The sequence below is a fragment of the Stegodyphus dumicola genome, chromosome 1, assembly GCF_044657685.1.
Source record: "Stegodyphus dumicola isolate Sdum_Otavi_A_Nest chromosome 1, ASM4465768v1".
NCBI lineage: Eukaryota > Metazoa > Arthropoda > Arachnida > Araneae > Eresidae > Stegodyphus > Stegodyphus dumicola.
The window spans coordinates 130,773,294-130,791,900 of record NC_140768.1 but is presented as its reverse complement, the minus strand read 5'-3'; the positions used below and the strand labels follow the sequence as shown (position 1 = coordinate 130,791,900).

General features: G+C 31.2%; 1 protein-coding gene across 2 annotated transcripts in view; it reads left to right on the top strand.

The window, feature by feature from the left end:
* Window positions 1–6,270, top strand: part of Nsun5 (Nop2/Sun-like domain containing protein 5) — a 34,753-nt gene extending 28,483 nt beyond the window's left edge. For both annotated transcript variants that reach the window (XM_085820611.1, XM_035349503.2), the window contains exon 6: window positions 4,418–6,270. In XM_085820611.1, the coding sequence (XP_085676737.1) occupies window positions 4,418–5,579 (1,162 nt within the window). In that variant the 3' untranslated portion in view covers window positions 5,580–6,270. The remainder of the gene's footprint in view (window positions 1–4,417) is intronic.
* Window positions 6,271–18,607: the final 12,337 nt, after the last annotated feature.

Here is an 18,607-nt window from a genome sequence, read left to right as displayed (position 1 = left end):
ATAATGAGCAATTATGATCTAAAGGGTATCAAAATTTACAAAAAAAAAAAAAGCTTAATATTTATTTGTTTACTTTATTAAACATTTCTTTCAACGCGCGCATGCGTAAAGCATACATTATGCATAGCCGAAATTAGAAAATTGCAACCAGAAAACTATTTGATTTGTATTTGTGATATTTATAATGACGAGGAATTTGATTTAAATCATATCAAAGACAAAGTACATTGAGATGAACTACTACATTTAATAAGGAATTATAAGCGAATAAAATAAAAAATCTGCCCTGAAGATAACGATAGTGTTGACAGATCAACTTCCAGTTCATTGCGCGCCGCCACGTTCTCCCCCCCCCCCCCCCGCGCGCGCAGAGCAGCGTGAAATTGATAAACAGATTTCGGAACGGTTAGATAAACAAAGGATATGCCTTTATCCATTTTTTGGAGCAATTCCACTTTTTGTTTGATGGACATCGAAACATACTTTCGTTTTCGTAGATCCTTTGGGAGCTCCAGCATCGGAAATTCTATTTGACATAATCGAAAATTCAAGCTTACTTTTATAAAATTGCTCTTACAGTCTGCAAAAAATAATAAGCCGGATCCAATTCGAAGATTAAGGAACAATGCAATCATCAACATTAACTGAAATAGACAATTATATAATTTTAGCTTATACCGTCCGTTATACATTAAACGCGCAGCGAAAACGTATTCTGCGCTTGTGCACATGCAAATGAGCAGTCGTAAAGGTCTTACGCACACACTTAAACGCCTATACGCATGCGCAGAAAGTTTTTAGCTTTGAGGTCCGGATTATGGGTGTCCGAATTAACGACTTTTGACTGTATACCAAAATAGTTAAGAAATATTGTATAAAAAGGCGACCATGCAATTAAAGTATGATGCACATTGTACTATGCAAAATGTAATAAGTGTTACAATCATTTGACATAATTTTGATTGATTTATGGAAAATAACCACCTGTTGCTAATTGATCACGTATTGCCATTCATACAGTCAGCCTAGACATGATCCAATATACATTTGGATGGAAACACAATACAATTTTGATATCTAAGGACAACCAGTGAGGTTTATATAGAAATTTTTTAGTTATACAGTTAAAAATTTTGAACTGCCAGGTTTATTTGCAATAAAAATTCTCAAGTTGCTTTAAATGTATGATCTTTTTTTTTTTTTTTTTTTTTGTAAAACTATTTAAAATCAGGTCCGTTGATGTTTCTCTATGATGCACATTTTATTGAGATTCCCATTCAAATAAAACGGGAAATCATAATTCTAAGAAGAATTTTCTTTGAGTTGCAATATTTTACCATAATTATCAATATTGTTTATAGTATTATGATAGCTATTAAATAATTACATAAGCAAGTATGTAGTTTGAGAGTTTGAGGTAACTGTTAGTCTTCTGATTATTAAAAACATGTTAATTTTTCTTCGCATATATTATCTGTAATTTGTTTTTGTAATTTTTAATAATAAGAAAATAGCCAGTTGCTGCTTCTTAAATTTTTTATAAGTATGTCTTTCTAAAATTAAAAATCTACCACTAAAATTTAAAACACAAAATGCTTATTATATTACATTTACTGATTGTTTTAGATTATTCATCAGTAATGCTGTATATATTTACAGAATATATATTCTGTAAACGGTGAGGTATATTAATGGCTGAGTAGGTACTGAAATGCCTCACCTACCAATATAGACTGGAATTTCAAACTTTTTTTATAATTTATACTCGTATAAATATAAACAAGTTTCCACCAAAAAAATATTCCATAAAGTAATTCCTTCCTAGGCAGATAGTCACATGATCTTTAGTCATAATTAAATGCCTGAATGAAACTTAACTAACTTATATGTGATAATGTATATTAGCCTTGATTTCAAACAGATTCTGTAGTTTTAAACTTGAATTAATATCTTCAGGGATTATACAGTTCTCCGATTTCATTCCTTGTTAGGGACCCTTAGTCAAAAATGGGTTGGAGCTAAGTTAAATAGCCCTTCTGTGCTCTACCTGAATTAAGTAATTCTAATTCAGCAAAAATGAAAGAGGAGAATAAATAAAGTCATGTGGTTTGAAGATAAAAGGAGAAAATAACTGGGCGATGTGAAATTTACTAATGAATAATTAAAGAAACTAATTGAAGATTAGAACTCGTTGTTCTTCTCTCTATCTTCCCCCCCCCTTTTTAGTTGTAGTTTTAGGTAAATTTTGGCTGTATTATCATTAGCATGACAGAGACCAAGAAGTGAATTAGGAGAAATCACAATGTTTATCCTCATAATGTGGGGCAATAAATTTATAGTCAGCATGAAACGGGACGAAGTTTACCTGAAAGGGATTATAATTATTAATTATAGAGAAAACTATAAGTATTCTGTGAAAAAAATGAATTTAAGCTAACTTCAGTGAGATGTGTCTAAATTTATAAGATGTTAAAGTTAAGATAGAGAAAATGAGTATTATTCAAAGAAAATTATTTTGGATTTTAAAATAATGGAACAAAATTCTAGTTTTATTTTTGCTAAACTTGTTGAAGGACATTTAATTTAGCTGTTAAAGAAGAGTTATTGTGTTTTATGTTAAAATATTTAGCTTTCATATACAGTCAAAAGTCCTTAATCCGGACTCGTCGGGACTTCGGTGATTCCGGATTATCGATTTTTCCGGATTTCAGATGATCAGTTTAAATCTGGTAAGATGGCATGCAGAAATTATAAAATTAAAAATATGAAACCGTAATTGACTTCGGCGATTCCGGATTATTGATTTTTCTGGATTTTAGATAATCATTTTAAATCTGGTAAGATGGCATGCAGAAATTATAAAATTAAAAATATGAAACCGTAATTGACTTCGGCGATTCCGGATTATTGATTTTTCTGGATTTTAGATAATCATTTTAAATCTGGTAAGATGGCATGCAGAAATTATAAAATTAAAAATATGAAACCGTAATTTATGAAATAAAGAGCAATTATGATCTAAAAGGTATCAAAATTTAAAAAAAAAAGCTTAATATTTATTTGTTTACTTTATTAAATATTTCTTTCAACGCGCGCATGCGTAAAGCATACATTACGCATAGTCGAAATTAGAAAATTGCAACCAGAAAACTGTTTGATGTGTACTTGTGATATTTATGATGACGAGGAATTCGATTTAAGTCATATCAAAGACGGAATACATCGAGATGAAATACTACATTTAGTAAGGAATTATAAGCTGAATAAAATAGAAACATCTGCCCTGAAGATACAGATCAACTTCCAGTTCATTGCGCGCCGCAACATACCCCCCCGCAGAGCAGCGGGAAATTGATAAACAGATTTCGGAATGGTTAGAGAAACAAAGGATATGCCTTTATCCATTTTTTGTTTTATCCATTTTTTGTTATTTTCGAAACGTACTTTCGCTTTGTAGATCCAGCATCGGAAATTCTATTTGATATAATCGAAAGTTCAAGCTTACTTTTATAAAATTGCTCTAGCAAAAAATAATAAGCTAGATCCAATTCAAAAATTAAGGAACAACGCAATCTGCAACATTAACTGAAATAGATAATTAGGTCATTTTAGCTTAGCTTATACTGTCCGTTATATATTAAACGTGCATGCATAAAAGTATTACGCGCATGCGTGAACGCATTATGCGTTGACGCATGTGCAGAAAGTTTGTAGCTTTGATGTCCAGATTATAGATTATTCCAGATTAACGACTTTTGAATGTGTTAAAATATGCTTCAGTACAATGTTAAATTTTATCATTTATCAAAATTATCTGTTATTTTAACAGTTTTTAATGGATAACGTAATGTTTACTATCAAGACTTTTTCATGAGTTATAAATGCAAATTATGTAATAAACTGACCTATATCTAAATAGACTGTGCCATTAAACATTGATTATTTTATATCAAAATTGAGTAAGTGATTTGTTTTGAATTTTCACATTTCTTCACGCGTATGAATGAATCTCTATCAGAATGTCACTTGAATATTAGGCTTAGACTGATTCAGATAATTAAATTGAATGTACCAGGTGAAGTGAATAAAATTGTAGTCTTAAAATTGGAACAAAAGTGAATTTTGAGGCTATACTTTGATGTATTGCAAGAAGCAGTTAGTGCTGCATTATTGACGTAATACTTCAAATAACAAAATCATTCAATCTATATAGAATTTTGTATAGTTATACTTAACTGCATGTGATAAAATTATTTTTGTGTCTGTTATTTGTGCCATTTTTTTTACGTTACAGACATTATGCAGGTATTCAAAGTTTATTGATTTAATTTTATTGAATAAAATCAATACATAGAAAAGTTATAAATGAATAAATATCAAATGCATGAAGAAGTAATATTTTTATTTCGTTTTTCAGGCAAATATTTGCATATGAAAAAGACAGTGATAGGCTTGATATTCTCAAAAGCACACTAATACATGGTAATGTTAAAATATGTAAGACTTATTGTAAAGATTTCCGAACAGTTGATCCTGCTGATGACAAAAACTCAAATATTGATTATATACTTCTGGATCCAACTTGTTCAGGCTCAGGAATGGTTAATCGTATGGATGCTGCTACAGATACTGAAAATTCCAAAAATGAAAAACGTTTGCAAAAGTTAGCAGGATTTCAAATAGTATTATTAAAGCATGCCCTTAAATTCCCAAATGTAAAGAGAGTTGTCTATTCCACCTGCTCTATTACAGAAGAAGAAAATGAGTATGTTGTACATGAAGCATTAAATAGTTTTCAAGATCAATTTACATTAGTGAACATAATGCCCGATTGGTCTGTTCGAGGTTCTCCAAAATATGAGTATGGGAATTTATGTTTAAGGTCATATCCTGATAAAAATTTAACAAATGGATTTTTTGTTGCTATGTTTGAGAGAACTGAACTTAATAAGGTAAGTAATTCCAATACATTGATCAAAATGTCAAAGCACAAGAAAAATAAAAGCAAAAGAAAAATTGATAGTGAGAATGATGATTTCCTTTCATCTAATTCACAAAAGCAATTTAAAAACAATAACTGGTCTGAAACTAATGCAGGTGATGTAAACTCAGAGCAAAAGGAAGAAGTTCAGTCAGAGACTGTTATTAAGAAAAAGCTTACAAAGAAGCACAAGATTAAGACAGATATTCAGTATAAAACTAGTAATAATGAAAAGAAAAATTTTTGTGAGGAGGGTGATTTTACTTTACCTGTCTTACAAGAAGAACTTCAGAGAAATAATTCCATTACAAATAATTTAGGGAATCTAAATCTAGAGAAAACAAAAGGAACCCATCAGTCAGAATGTCACATGAAGAAAAAACACAAAAAGAAAAAAAGCTTTGGAAAGACAGCTGGTGGTGAAGAGAAGAATAACTTTGTAAAAAATGAAAATGGTGATGATTTTCATTCATGTACCTCACAAAAACAATATTATAGAAATAAAAACAATGTAAATTTAGAGCAAATGGAAAAAACAGAAATACATCAGTCGGAGATTCATGTTAAGAAAAAATGCAAAAAAAAAGCACAAATATAATGAGACAGATAATAGGGAAGAGAAAAATGAGAGCATAAAATATGAAGATGGTGATAATTTTCATTCATCTACATCCGAAAAACATAACAGAAATATATATTCTACAAGTAATGTAAATTTAGAGGAAATGGAAAATGAAGAACCTTATCAATCAAATACTCATGTAAAGAAAAAATACAAAAAGAAGCACAAATATAATGATAGAGACATACAATATAAAAGTAGTAATGGTGAAGAGAAAGGTAATTGTGAGGAAAGTAATGATTTTTTTTCATTTCCTGCACAAAAACATCACGAGAAAAACAGGTTTGCTGCAATTGGTGCAGAAAATGTAGACTTGGAAAGAAAAGAAACTTGCACATCAGAAACTCATGTTAAAAAGAAATGCAAAATGAAACACAAATCTAATAAGACAGATGTACAAGATTCACTAAAGCATTATCAAAAAAATAACTGTGGAGAAATTAAATTAGAATAGAGAGCAAAAGGAGGAAACAGGAGAAACTTATCAGTTAGAAATGTGTACTAAGAAAAAACGCAAAAAGAAATCTATTAATTGTAATGAAGTAGAGACTGTTGCTAGTCCTTCTGATTCTGTTACAGAAAATGTAAATACAGAAATTCATGTTAAGAGCTTGAAAAAAAAATGTAATTTTTAATTGCTGAAATGAATATTTTTCATATACATTTATTGATACAATGTGCTTTATTTTAATCTTTATATATACATACATTTACATATATATGTGAAGATAAAATTTTATAATCAGATTTATATTTCTTTTTGCATTTTAAAATTTTCACTAAAACCTTCCTTTTGATTTAGTTCTCATTCTTTTTTTTAAGTGCATCATTCTAAAATGCTAGTATGCGATTCTTATATGCACTTGTACCTTGTATTCTTGATGGCAGAGGCATAGCTAGGGTTATCAGCGCCCGGAGACAAGTGAAGATTTCGCCCCCCCCCCCATCTGCCAAAATGCAGTGGGGAGCGAAAAGAAAACTTTAAAAATAATAACATTTTAATTGTTTAAAATAATAATAATTTGCTAAAATATGAAATATTTTAAATTTTAAATAGTTTAAATTATTAAATATTTTAATTTTTAAAGTACTTTTAAGCGTATACTTTAAAAGTTTCTCTAAAGTCACCAACTTAGAACGTAGTAAAATATTGAAGACAATAATGATAGTTCGAAAATATGATTATTCTAAAATATTATTCAAATATAAATTCCGAAAACTTAAACATCTTATTGGATATAATAATATAATAACTTGAAAATGTATAATGACAGTTTCATGTATAATGTTTCAAATGTAATCACTAATTTCAAAGTGAAATTTTCCTAGCTTTAGCTGCTGCAAATTTATCGATTAGTTCATCAAAATTTATACTCTGGGCAACCTGCTGCTCCACACTGAGCAAAGCTAAGGTAGACAATCTTTCCTGTACCATGGATAATCTCAGGTAGGATAAGATAAGTTTTAGTTTACTGAAAGAGCTCTCACAGCTGGCGATGGAGGTTCCAATAGTCAGTAAAATCTGAAGACCAACTTGGTCTAGATTGGGAAATACATCTTCTCTGTACTGTACAATAAAGTGAAGCAGGTCCTCTGGCGTCGAAAGCTTAACATCAGCTCTTGTCTTGAGTAGCATTCAGCAGTCCATTATTTCAGTCTACATCTCCAAACCATCCAAGTCTGTATCGTAAATGTTTTCCATAGAAATTCAGCACTGTTTCAAGCTACTTTCGTAGCCTGTAGCCATTAGTCCATTTATATCTAAAAGAAAGCCAAAATTAGAGTCTACTTTCTTTAAGCTGATGAATCTGTCTGCCATTTCTATGTGTATTTTGGCATACTTTTCATCAATCGTGGCATTTCATTTTCTGCTGTGAGTCCTACATCTTCTGCAATTTCTCCAGGCATTTTCTTCTTCTTTCTCTGTCGTCTTTTAGCTTTGACATCACAAGCATTACACAGTTCCTTGGCGTCTCCAAGAGATTTCATGCATATCTCATCTCTGTTTTGTAGAAGATAGTCTTGTAAAGCTTGAATATCTCGAGCAGCATTGTGGAAATTCATAGTGGGATCTTGAAGCCTTTTCTGAACCCTGTCAATCTTGGCAAGTACTGTATTCCGGAATCGAAGAAGAACAAAAAACTCAAAAGTTAAGATCTGATGCAACAATTGAATTGCATCACTTCTTGTATCTGCATTTTCATCATGATCCTCTGCAATATTTTCAAACAACTCTACTAAGGTTTCGAGTTGATCATGTACCAGTTTACCAGCTTCTACTCTGGCACTCCAACGACTTTCTGACTTCGACTTCAACGATACAACTAGAGCAGTTTTCAGTCTTTTCCATCGGAGAGTTGATCTTGAAAAATAAACATAGAAAGCTTGTATGGTACTAAAAAACGTCAAAGAAGCTACCTCATGATTAGCAGCATGAACCCCAACTAAATTAAGTGTATGATTATCACAGTTAACAAATATAGCTTTTGGGTTAAGTGCTGTGAGTCTTTGTTGCACTCCTGATTTGTAGCCGGATATTACAGGCGCATTGTCATAACACTGTGATCGACAGTTTTTGAAAGCTAATTTGTCTTTTTTTAGTTGTTGTAATATTATACCTGCTATACTTGCTGCATCTTTTTTATGAGTTTGAATGAATCCTAGGAAACACTCTTTTATAACAACAGTTTTCTCCTCAAAGTCAATATCTACATATCTAATAGTTTCCGACATTTGCTCTTGATTAGCAGCGTCAGGAGTTGAATCAAACAGTATACCATAGTATTTGGCATGTTGGGTATCACACACAAGTTTTTCTCTAACTGCAGCTGCTAGAAACTGGATAAATTCATTTTGAATTTCTGACGAAAGGTATTTAGTTGATCCTGGATTTTGCTACACATATGAAAGGTGGCAATTCATAATTGGATCAAATTCTGCGATGAGCTTCAGAAGTTCTATTAAATTTACAGCGTTTCTTTGACTCTCAGTGATACTTTCTCTGTGGTCTCTTAGAGCCAAATTTTGTTTGGCTAAATACTGAATGCAACACAACACCCTCTTAAGTATTTGTCGCCATTTTTCTTTCTCTGTAGCAATTTGATTTTGAAGCTGGGCATCTATTAAACTTCCTTTTTTTTAATCAGCCTTCTTTCCATTTCTTTCCAGGTTGTGAAAGAATTTCTGTGCCTTTGAGAATTCTCATGTGCAGTATTTTTTTCTAGTTTCTTGCAACTATTAAAACCCCTTTCAGTTTCTAAAGAAGAACAGCTACTGACTGCATCTTTTGATGGAAAAAGTAGACACGAAAAACAGAATGCTGCTCTTTTTAAAGGAGAGTACACCAATCAAGATCTATTCACCATACCTTTTTCCTTTTCCTAACTGTTTGATAAACCATGCTGAGGTCATCGGTCTGTTATTTTTTTGTGCAAAAGGCCCAACATTATTCTGAAAATAAATCGACCCTTTCTCGACTATTTCTATACGAAGTGCATCTGGTACGATTGCTTTTTCTGTTCCCTGGTCAAAATTCAGATATCGAAAGTCACGATGGTAAATCACATCAGCTATCGTTTCAATACCTTTCGGCTTGTCTTGTTGAGTTGGATCAGGTGAATTATCGTCCGAATTTTCTTCAGAATTTGACGAATACTTGCATTCCTTTTTATTCAAGTTTATTTCACTTCTGTGCCTCTCTTCTAAGTTTTCTTGCTCAAATATTTTAATACAGGGAGGTGATGTATGTATCTCTACATCTTCTTCCTATTTTGACATGAATGAGTCCGAATCTTTATTACTTTTCAAAAATGCTGTCAGAATTTTGCTTGACTTCACACATTCTTCATTTTGAGCTTTCCTTCGTTTTCTTCCTTCTGCTCCACTTAATTTTTTCTGTTGTACTCTTTCATTTTAATGAGTATCTGTAAAATATTGAAATATACATAAATTCGATTTCGATATCGTTTTGATTGGCAAAATAATAAAGCTCTAAAATTGTTATTGGAGGAAGATTTACGTAAGTTATTTTCGTCGGAGCGTTACAGCATTAGCTAATGAGAAAAATATAATTTTGGAAAATACAAGTCATAATGCTAAAGAACTTCTGAGCCAGATTATTTGCCACAAATTATTATTGCTCTTGTAATATACCAGAAAATTTAGCTATCCTTTTCAATAGAAGAATGTTTCTTGCTGTCCAAGCATTTACAGAAATTTCAAACAGTATACTGACTTTTAGAAAATTAGTTGCACTTGTCATAAATTATCTTTCGATGAAGATTTACTTCGTCTAGTTTTTGAAAGGCTGGAAAACAAAATTTCCTTTCTGTTCTCGACTGTACAATAAACGGAAAAGAGAGCATGATGAACAGTATGCACCATACTTTAACTGTAAACCATCAAAGCCACTCATGTTAGAAACTCAATTTTTTTTTCATCCAGACATTTTTGTTTTTGGAAATACATAAAAGTATGGAGGCTGAAAATGATTTGTGAAGAATGCGAATTAGGTATTCTTCGCTAATAAATGGTAGTTTGTTTTGAAGGAATATAGTGCTGATGTCCAAAGCATGTAAAGGAACAGAAAGAAGAGATAATTTCTGTTGAGAATTGGAATGTTATGACGAAAATGAAGTGGAATTGTTCTCTCTCTAGAATTTTCTAGGTTTATCTTTTATCTACGCATATGAGAAGCGACTTCATCTTATAAATTTCAAATTTTATTTACAAAGGATGCAAAAAATTCTACACAAGCATACCCTCCCTTCATATAAAATTTTGCTGAAGTATTTTAAGTAAAATGTAATTTCCAGCATGAAAGTTATTCATGCTGGAAACACTATTTTACTATCGCTATTTCATGCGGTGATTTTCGTTAAATTGATAACAGTTTTTATGGAGAAACTATAATTATTTCTGAAAAAAAAAACTTTGTTCGAACACTTAAATTATGAACAAAATAAATGGATAAAATTAAAATATAATAACGTATTTGGTGCGACTTTTATGAATATTTGTGAAAGAAAGATAAACTTTTATAATAATTTATCTTACTTTTTGAAACTGAGAAGCCACGATTTTGCGTTAAAAAGTGCAATTCATTTGCGTAGCTCTAAAAGTGAAAACTTTTACTTTAACCAGAAACCCCAGAGAAATGTACCAGCAGTACATACCAGCCATGTAAATACATCCTAATGAAGATATTTAGCAAAAAAGCTTCAGTTATAATTATTTGTTTAAATGTAACGAATCACACAAGGGCTATGAGATCTTTCTAAGAGAACTATCTAATACCTACGTTACACACTGTGGAAATTTAAAACATTAATGCAAGCAGCTTACTTGTCTTGATTCGAACCCACGTTGAATAAAAGTATTCAACGCTCTTATTTATTTGCCCATTGCTAGGCTTTTTATGTTATTAAAAATCATTGAAAATTCTATTTATAAATAAAAGCAATACATAAATAAATCAGCTCTCATTTGGAAGTCATAATTACAAGGCCGGCAACATAGCGTTTGAACGCGCTGTGCACCAGAATTTTGGGGCGGCAAAAGTTTCAGATCTAGGAACGAACCGGGCGGCAGAATTTTGGATTTGCGGAGCTTGCACCGGGCGACAATCGCCGGACCTGCATAATTAAGTTCACCAATGAACGAAGATGCATAGTGCTGCTCAATTGATATATTTTTATAATTTTTGTGTTAAATTAATTGTGGGTTTTGTGCTAAATTTTTACAGGTAAAAAACACATAAGCGCTATTAGTCTCGTTTCGGGATTTTGCGTCGGAAACACTTAAATGTCTGATTAACTTTTTAGATTGCTGCCGCTAAATATGTTATCGCTCTGTATTATTTTTAAAGAAATTAAATAATGAAGAATCTGCATATAATGTATAAAAAAAGATGGTACGTTGAGCTATTAAATTTTGAATAATGTAATCCTTCACCTGGTTAGGTTTAGGTTAGGTTATTTAATTACGGCGAAGCCTCGAGGGCTATCTGCCTAAGGGCAGGGATGCCTTCGTAGAGGACTTTCTACGGAAAACTGGCTCGTTTACACGTTACACATGGGGAAAACCACGAAAACACCACGCGGGTCCGAGGTTCGCGGGATTCGAACCTCGGACCGAACTACCAGTGTTCAGCGACTTTACCGCTCGGTCGCTCAATCCTTCACCTGAAAGCGCGAACTTTGAATTTAGAATTTGTTTTATTATTTTTTCATATTTTTTAAAACTTTAATTTTTAACTAACAATATCAACGTTTGAAAGCGAGCTTTGGCAACACTGTTCTATTTTAACATTAACATTTTTATCTCCAACTCGGGAGGCAGCTGCAATTCGGAAAAAATGTAAGAAACAGGTAAAACGACAACCTTGATTTTAGCTTAGATTTTGTAAATTCTCAATCGAAGGCAAACGGGTCCCTTTTCATCTATTGAGAATTTACATATCTACACCAAATACAAGGTTGTCGCTTTACCTGCTTTATGTTCTACTTTGGCTTGATCCTCTTATGCCTTGAAAAATATAGTAACTGAATGAAACTCTGTTTTTATTATATAATCCAAAAAAACAAAATCTGAAATGTTTCAGATTTTAAATTACGTCCAAAGGGGCGTTTTTTAACATTTTGTGTGTTACCTTTCTTTATTAAATATCATGTTCCTCGCACTTAAACCATAAGATCCAGTGCAACAGCAATATCGCAAAATAATTTTAAAACGAGCATATCTTTAGAATTTCCGATATAGAGACTCACGCGCTGGAGATAAAAATGTTTTTTCTGCACAACGTTGCCATTGCTCGCTTTGAAATCCTTGAGTTTGTTAATCAAAAATTCGTCAAAGTTTTAAAAAATAGGAAATCGATCATAAAACAAATTTCAAATTTCAAATTTGGTCTTCCACATGCTCATATTCGTTGGAGGATTACGTTATTCAAAATTCGATGACTCTATGTACCGTTGTTTTATCACAATACGAGAAATATACATACATTTATGCAGATTTTTCATTATTTAATTTCTTCAAATATAATGCAGGACTCTAACATTTTGTGGCAACAGTTTGAAAAGTGAACCGACATTTATGAGTCCGACGCAAAATGCCAAAACGAAACTAATAGTTCTTCGGGATTCAAATCCCTTTGGACTAAAAATAAAATATGGTATGCAATAGAAAACAGAGGTTAGATGATTTATATAACTAAATTAACATAATGTGTTTGTAAAACAAACATTTAATTTTTTCGATATTTCTTCAGCGTCTGTGCATTAATTATTGACGGAATACTCTCAACTTCTGCACTGTTTGTCGCTTCTTTAAATATTTTATGACTTAGCAATTATTAAATAATAGCAATATGCTGTTCAATATGAAAATTTATGTGTTTTCGAAAGTTTCGAATTTTCTGTCATTTTGAATATATAACTACTAGGTTTTCTCTACTATTTAATTTAAGAATTTCAAAAAGTAAATCTCTCTCATGTACTCTTTAAAATACTTTACAAAACATATTTAAAGTCAGATTACTTAAATTATTATTATCAGACATAATTCTTTAAATGATTATAAATATTTATTTTATTTATAAATCACGGTGCATAATGAAGCAATTGCATAATAGAGCATTATCTACAATGTTTTTTGCAGTTTTCAGTTATAAATAACTAAAAATTATCTACGAAATAAAATGTCTTGCTTTGGTGAATGACGCGATCTGATGAATTTAGTGTAATCAAGAATGCAAATTTGTTAGCCACCAAAATGTAAGACATATAATAATGTATAAACAGTCTTATATTTGGACCTAGCTCACTTTACTCAAAAGAAAACTTACTTAAAAGAAGGCCCATTTAATAATTTTTTTGTTGCATTGAGGAACATATGAAAGGTCTGAAAACACTATTTAAAACTTATCGTATAATAGTTTCACTTCACACTTTTTATCTCAATATAAATAATGGTATTTCAAATAAAACTGGATTTTAGGAAAGGCTTTATCTGCAAACCGAATAAATGTTAAGCTATCAAACGCGATTTTGCGTTTTTTTACGTTCCCCAGACGGTATAGTGATTAAGGGAGCAGACGGAAGGGCCCAGGTTCGAATATCGGAGAAGGCATGGGTGTATATGTCCGTTCCTTCATAGGAGGTAATGGCGGCTATCTATCAGGTAATACCCTGAAGGATTTATAATTTTTCACTTAGCAATTTAAACGATTTATAAGAATTTATTAATTTGAATGTACAATTTAAGTGTTTTATTTATATTATTTAAAAACGTACATGTTGTCTTGATAAATAGTTTTTAATACGTGGATATACAGCGGCAAACATTATACGACCTATTAAATTATACGCATTCTTTGCTATAGTTTATTTAAACTTATTTCCTCGAATTATTCTAACTTAATTAACCAATTCCTCAATCAAAAGTTGAAAATGATATAAAAAATTTCAAGTTTTGAAATAAAATATTTTTTTCAATTTTTATCGTACGGAATCCAAACTTCTTATATATTTTTTTTATAACAAATATAAAACTTTATCAAATACGAGTACAGAAACCGGGAGATCGCAATAAAAGTTTGATTTCGATACTCGACGAAAACTTACTTATTTTTTATTTCATTTTATTTATTTAATACTTTTTTTTTATAAGAGGTGAATATTTTCTTCATTTAAAATACAACTATAATTAGAAAATATATGAAAAGACCAACAATTGAGAAAAAAAAGGCTGGGCAAAGGGGTGAGTGCACAATGTACGGCGTACAGACGTCACAAAAAAAAATCTCTTTTGAGTATATTTTAAATCTATTTTACAATCCGTTTTGGAAAAAAATAATTCTTTATTTTGTCCGTACGTACAGACGTCATACAAAAAAATTGTCCGAATTGATTCGCGAAAGATCAAAATGAATATTTGTACTGAAATATGATACCCAAAATTCTTCGTGATTACAATATATCCTTTTTTTCGTTCAAAGAAGTAAAAATGTTTGCCTTTTATTGTTTTTATTAAACATGAAAAAAATTCAAAAATAATATAGTTTTTATTAACTTACTTTTAAATCACTGAGATTATAATTTAAGTTAAAATTATTTCTAAACTTTTATTTTAATTCTGAGTTTACTAATTTATGAATTAGAATTTTGCGATAGATTCTATAATACTTTAAATATGCTCAATTACACTTTAACTCTTTCTTAAGTGAAAAGTCAAATTACATTAATTCTTTTTAATTAATAGAAGCAGCAAAGATTATAACTTGTTTACAGTTAATTCTTCACTGTTAAAAAGAAGTAGAAAGGTGGCTTTATTCTTTTTCTCACATCACTAACTCAGTGGTTCTCTCATTTCTTAAAACTTTTAATACAGCATAAGAGTTTTAAGCACTTCAATTCCTGTATATGGGAACAATGAAAATGTTTCGGCATATAGATAAGTATAAGATATTATCCCTCTACAGCTCTATAAAATCAGTAAAGTTCAGGTATTATTAGCAAATCTTAATTCAATCAATCATTTGTGATCAGCTACTCTTCGAAGAAAATTTTTTACATAAAATAACTATCCTCTTATTAATATCATACATTAAAGGAATAATTTTGTTAAGACAATGATTTTGTCTAACTGCACAAGGAGGAATCAATAACTCTCTGTGTAATAGCATCACTGAATAGCATATTTAATAAAATTGAGATTACTGCAAAAGAAATAAAAGTTTCAAGTAATTTTTAATCAGATAATTAATAATTGAACAAATTACCATTAATAGAAATTTTCAGCTTAGGTAAATACACAACTCCAATGAATTTTTGATGACAAAAAGTTTTCTCATTATAAATTATATAATATCCATAACTTTCAAAAAAGGGGGAATTGCTTACCTATTCCAAAACAGAAGTGCACTGAGTAGAAATCATTTAGAAAATGTAGAATTTCTTAGAGGACACTGATAAAAGGTGTTTTTTTTTCTTTTTTTTTCCTAATTACTTTTATTCAGGACGTCCCATATTAAATTTTTTATACTAACTCGTTACAAATTAAAACATTATTTTTGTAACACACAACTAAATTTTTATGAAAACTTTCAAAGTATCTTTCGAAGATGTTAGATCCTTACTGTTCACTTTCTCATTCTCGGGTCAAGTTCGCTGCACCCCTCCTGCTCCCTTTATTCCTAAGGCTGATTGCACCTCCTGTGGTCATTCTCGCAATTGCGTTCCTTCTATTCGTTCACACGCCTTTGTTCTTAAATAGAAAAAGTTTCTTGCTACATTTAAATGTTTACTTTCTATGAAAAAAGAAAAGAAGCTTTATAACTGGGGAAAAAATTTTAATAATAAATACGTCCAGAATCGAAAAATGAATAACTTTCATATTAAAATTTTAGAACTTAAATCTAAACTATTATATGATGAATCCAGAAAAAAAAAAGAAAATGTTTGCATTCCCGTCCGAGGACATCAGTGATACCCTTTAATATTAATATTGCACTTTTTTGTTTTTCATTATGATTAAAAGTATAATGCATTTGCTTTTGATAAACGTATTAGAATTATAGTGTAGAAGAAAGGTTTTCAGCGGGGTCGGTATTGACCCCCTGGTTGTCGATAAAATTTTAAAGGAGGTAAATAATGATCAAGGAATACAATGAGAGTGGTGTGCGGAAAAAATGTCACCCGGAAAAAAGGGAAACGGAAAGAATGTCCCCGGAAAATAAGGAACGGAAAAAATGTCACTCGGAAAATAAGGAACGGAAAAAAAGGAACTCTAAAATCTCGCCAAATAGTGTCGCCGATTGGAGATTGGGAAACCTGCCAAACGGGCAGGGTTATAGCGGGCTCTCTTGAGGGAGGTTTTAAGGGTAAGACGTTGAGCTGGCTGCAGCTGAGCAAGGTCATTTCGATAGCAGGTTTTTCCAACTTGCCTGCGGGAAAATCGTATGTTCTTCCCCGTGGTTTGCTTCACCCAACGAGATATATACTGGATATATGAAGTCGTTGGCTTCACCCGTTTTATTAAAGAAACCGACCCACGTCACCCGGAAGGAAAGAATTCACGGGAAGCAAATGTTTCTCCTCTGTTAAATAATGATTGCCGGTCTTTAAACTAAATTTCATCCATCCCTAACTGGAAGCTAACAGCTTGTTCACATTAAAGTGTTGATAAATGACGAATTGTCAGTAAAGACGGCACGCGAAAGCTGCTAAACAGAACTATTGACGTAGTATAGTCTGTTATTTTTTATTACGGTTTAACGAATCTAGCAATAATATTATATTATGCATTCCGTTATTATTTAATCTATCCGTAATATGAAATATAATTTTCTAAACACTAACGGTTTATCATCAGTTAATTTATAAAACGACAGATATTTTATAGTGTCATTTTTTTTTTCCCACTTTAACGGTTTATCATTAGTTTTTTTTTTTTTTTTTTTTTTTTTTTTTTTTTAAAGTCCAAAGAGACTTCCTGGAGAACAAAGAGATCCTGGAAGACTATTCTTTTCATTTTGCGATTTTGCGTTGAATCACTATAAACGGCGAATCACTTTTCAAACTGTTGCCACCAAATGTTAGAGTCCTGCATTATATTCGAAGAAATTAAATAATGAAAAATGTGCATAAATATATGCATATTTCTCGCATTGTGATAAAACAACGGTACATAGAGCCATCGAATTTTGAATGACCTAATCCTCCTGCGAATATGGGCATCTGGAAGCCCAAATTTGAAATTTGTTTTATTATCTATTTCATCTTTTGTAAAACTTTAACGAATTTTTGATTAACAAACTCAACGATTTAAAAGCGAGGAATGGCAACACTATACGAAAAAAAATTATCTCCAGCGCGCGGAACTGTGTATCGGAAATTCTTCTAAAGATATGCTTTTTTAAAATTCTTTTGCGACATTGCTATTTAAATGAATTTTATGGTTTAAGTGCAAAGAACATGATATTTAATAAATAAAGGTAGCACACAAAACGTTAAAAAAAAAACGCCCTCTTTGGACGTAGTTTAAAACCTGAAACCTTTGAGATTTTTGTTTATTATTCAGTTTTCTTTCTTTCTTCTTTTTTTTTTTTTTTTTTTTTTTTAATATGAATGATGGTCCTTCAGCCGACTTCGACTTGACCAGAAGCAGTTGTCACTTTATTATGCAGTCACCTAATAGGTGGGCCTCCTTTACCTCCTATGAAGGGACGGACAATTAGAACTATGCATTCCGCTGGATTCGAACCCAAGCCAGTTGGTTCCCCTAACCACTACACCGTCTGGGCGGCATTTATCATTAGTTAGTTTATAGAATATTATATTCTATACTAATTAATATAGTTATTTTAAAATAATTAGCTAAACCGGCTTGGCTAGTTCCCCCCCCCCGCCAAATACTTACTTATTCGAGGAAATAATTTAATTATACGCTTTAACGGTAACATATATTTTACGCTACATTTATTTTATATTAAAATTTTTCCTATATATAAATAGATACGGCCATACACGCAATCGAATCGGCTTAATGTACTTTCATTTATAGAAAAATGCACTTCCGAATGTGAACAGTGAACTTTCTTCTGGTGATTATCTTCCTATGATGATCAGTATTTCTGAGAACTTGGACTTCGGTGCTGAGAGCTATTTCTCTAATTCGCAAAAACCCAAAATTTTATGAACCTGTGGTAATCTTAGAAAGGGTTTACTGAACTTTCTGTTCCTAACTCTGGCAATTTATTGGTATGAAAAAATTTCTTGTAGTAGAATATAATCCATTCATGCAAGCCCTGTTATAAGAATAATTTAATAAAGAAGCAAAATTATCATTTTATTCAAAATTGCATTTTTCGAGCGAGGTAATAAGGAGTTCTGACTTTCTTATCGGTTAAATGTTGCTATTTCTGACTTTTAACTTGCTAATTTAACATTTATTTATTTTTTTTTAGCCCAAAGGGGCGTTATACCCAAAGGGCTATTAGTCTC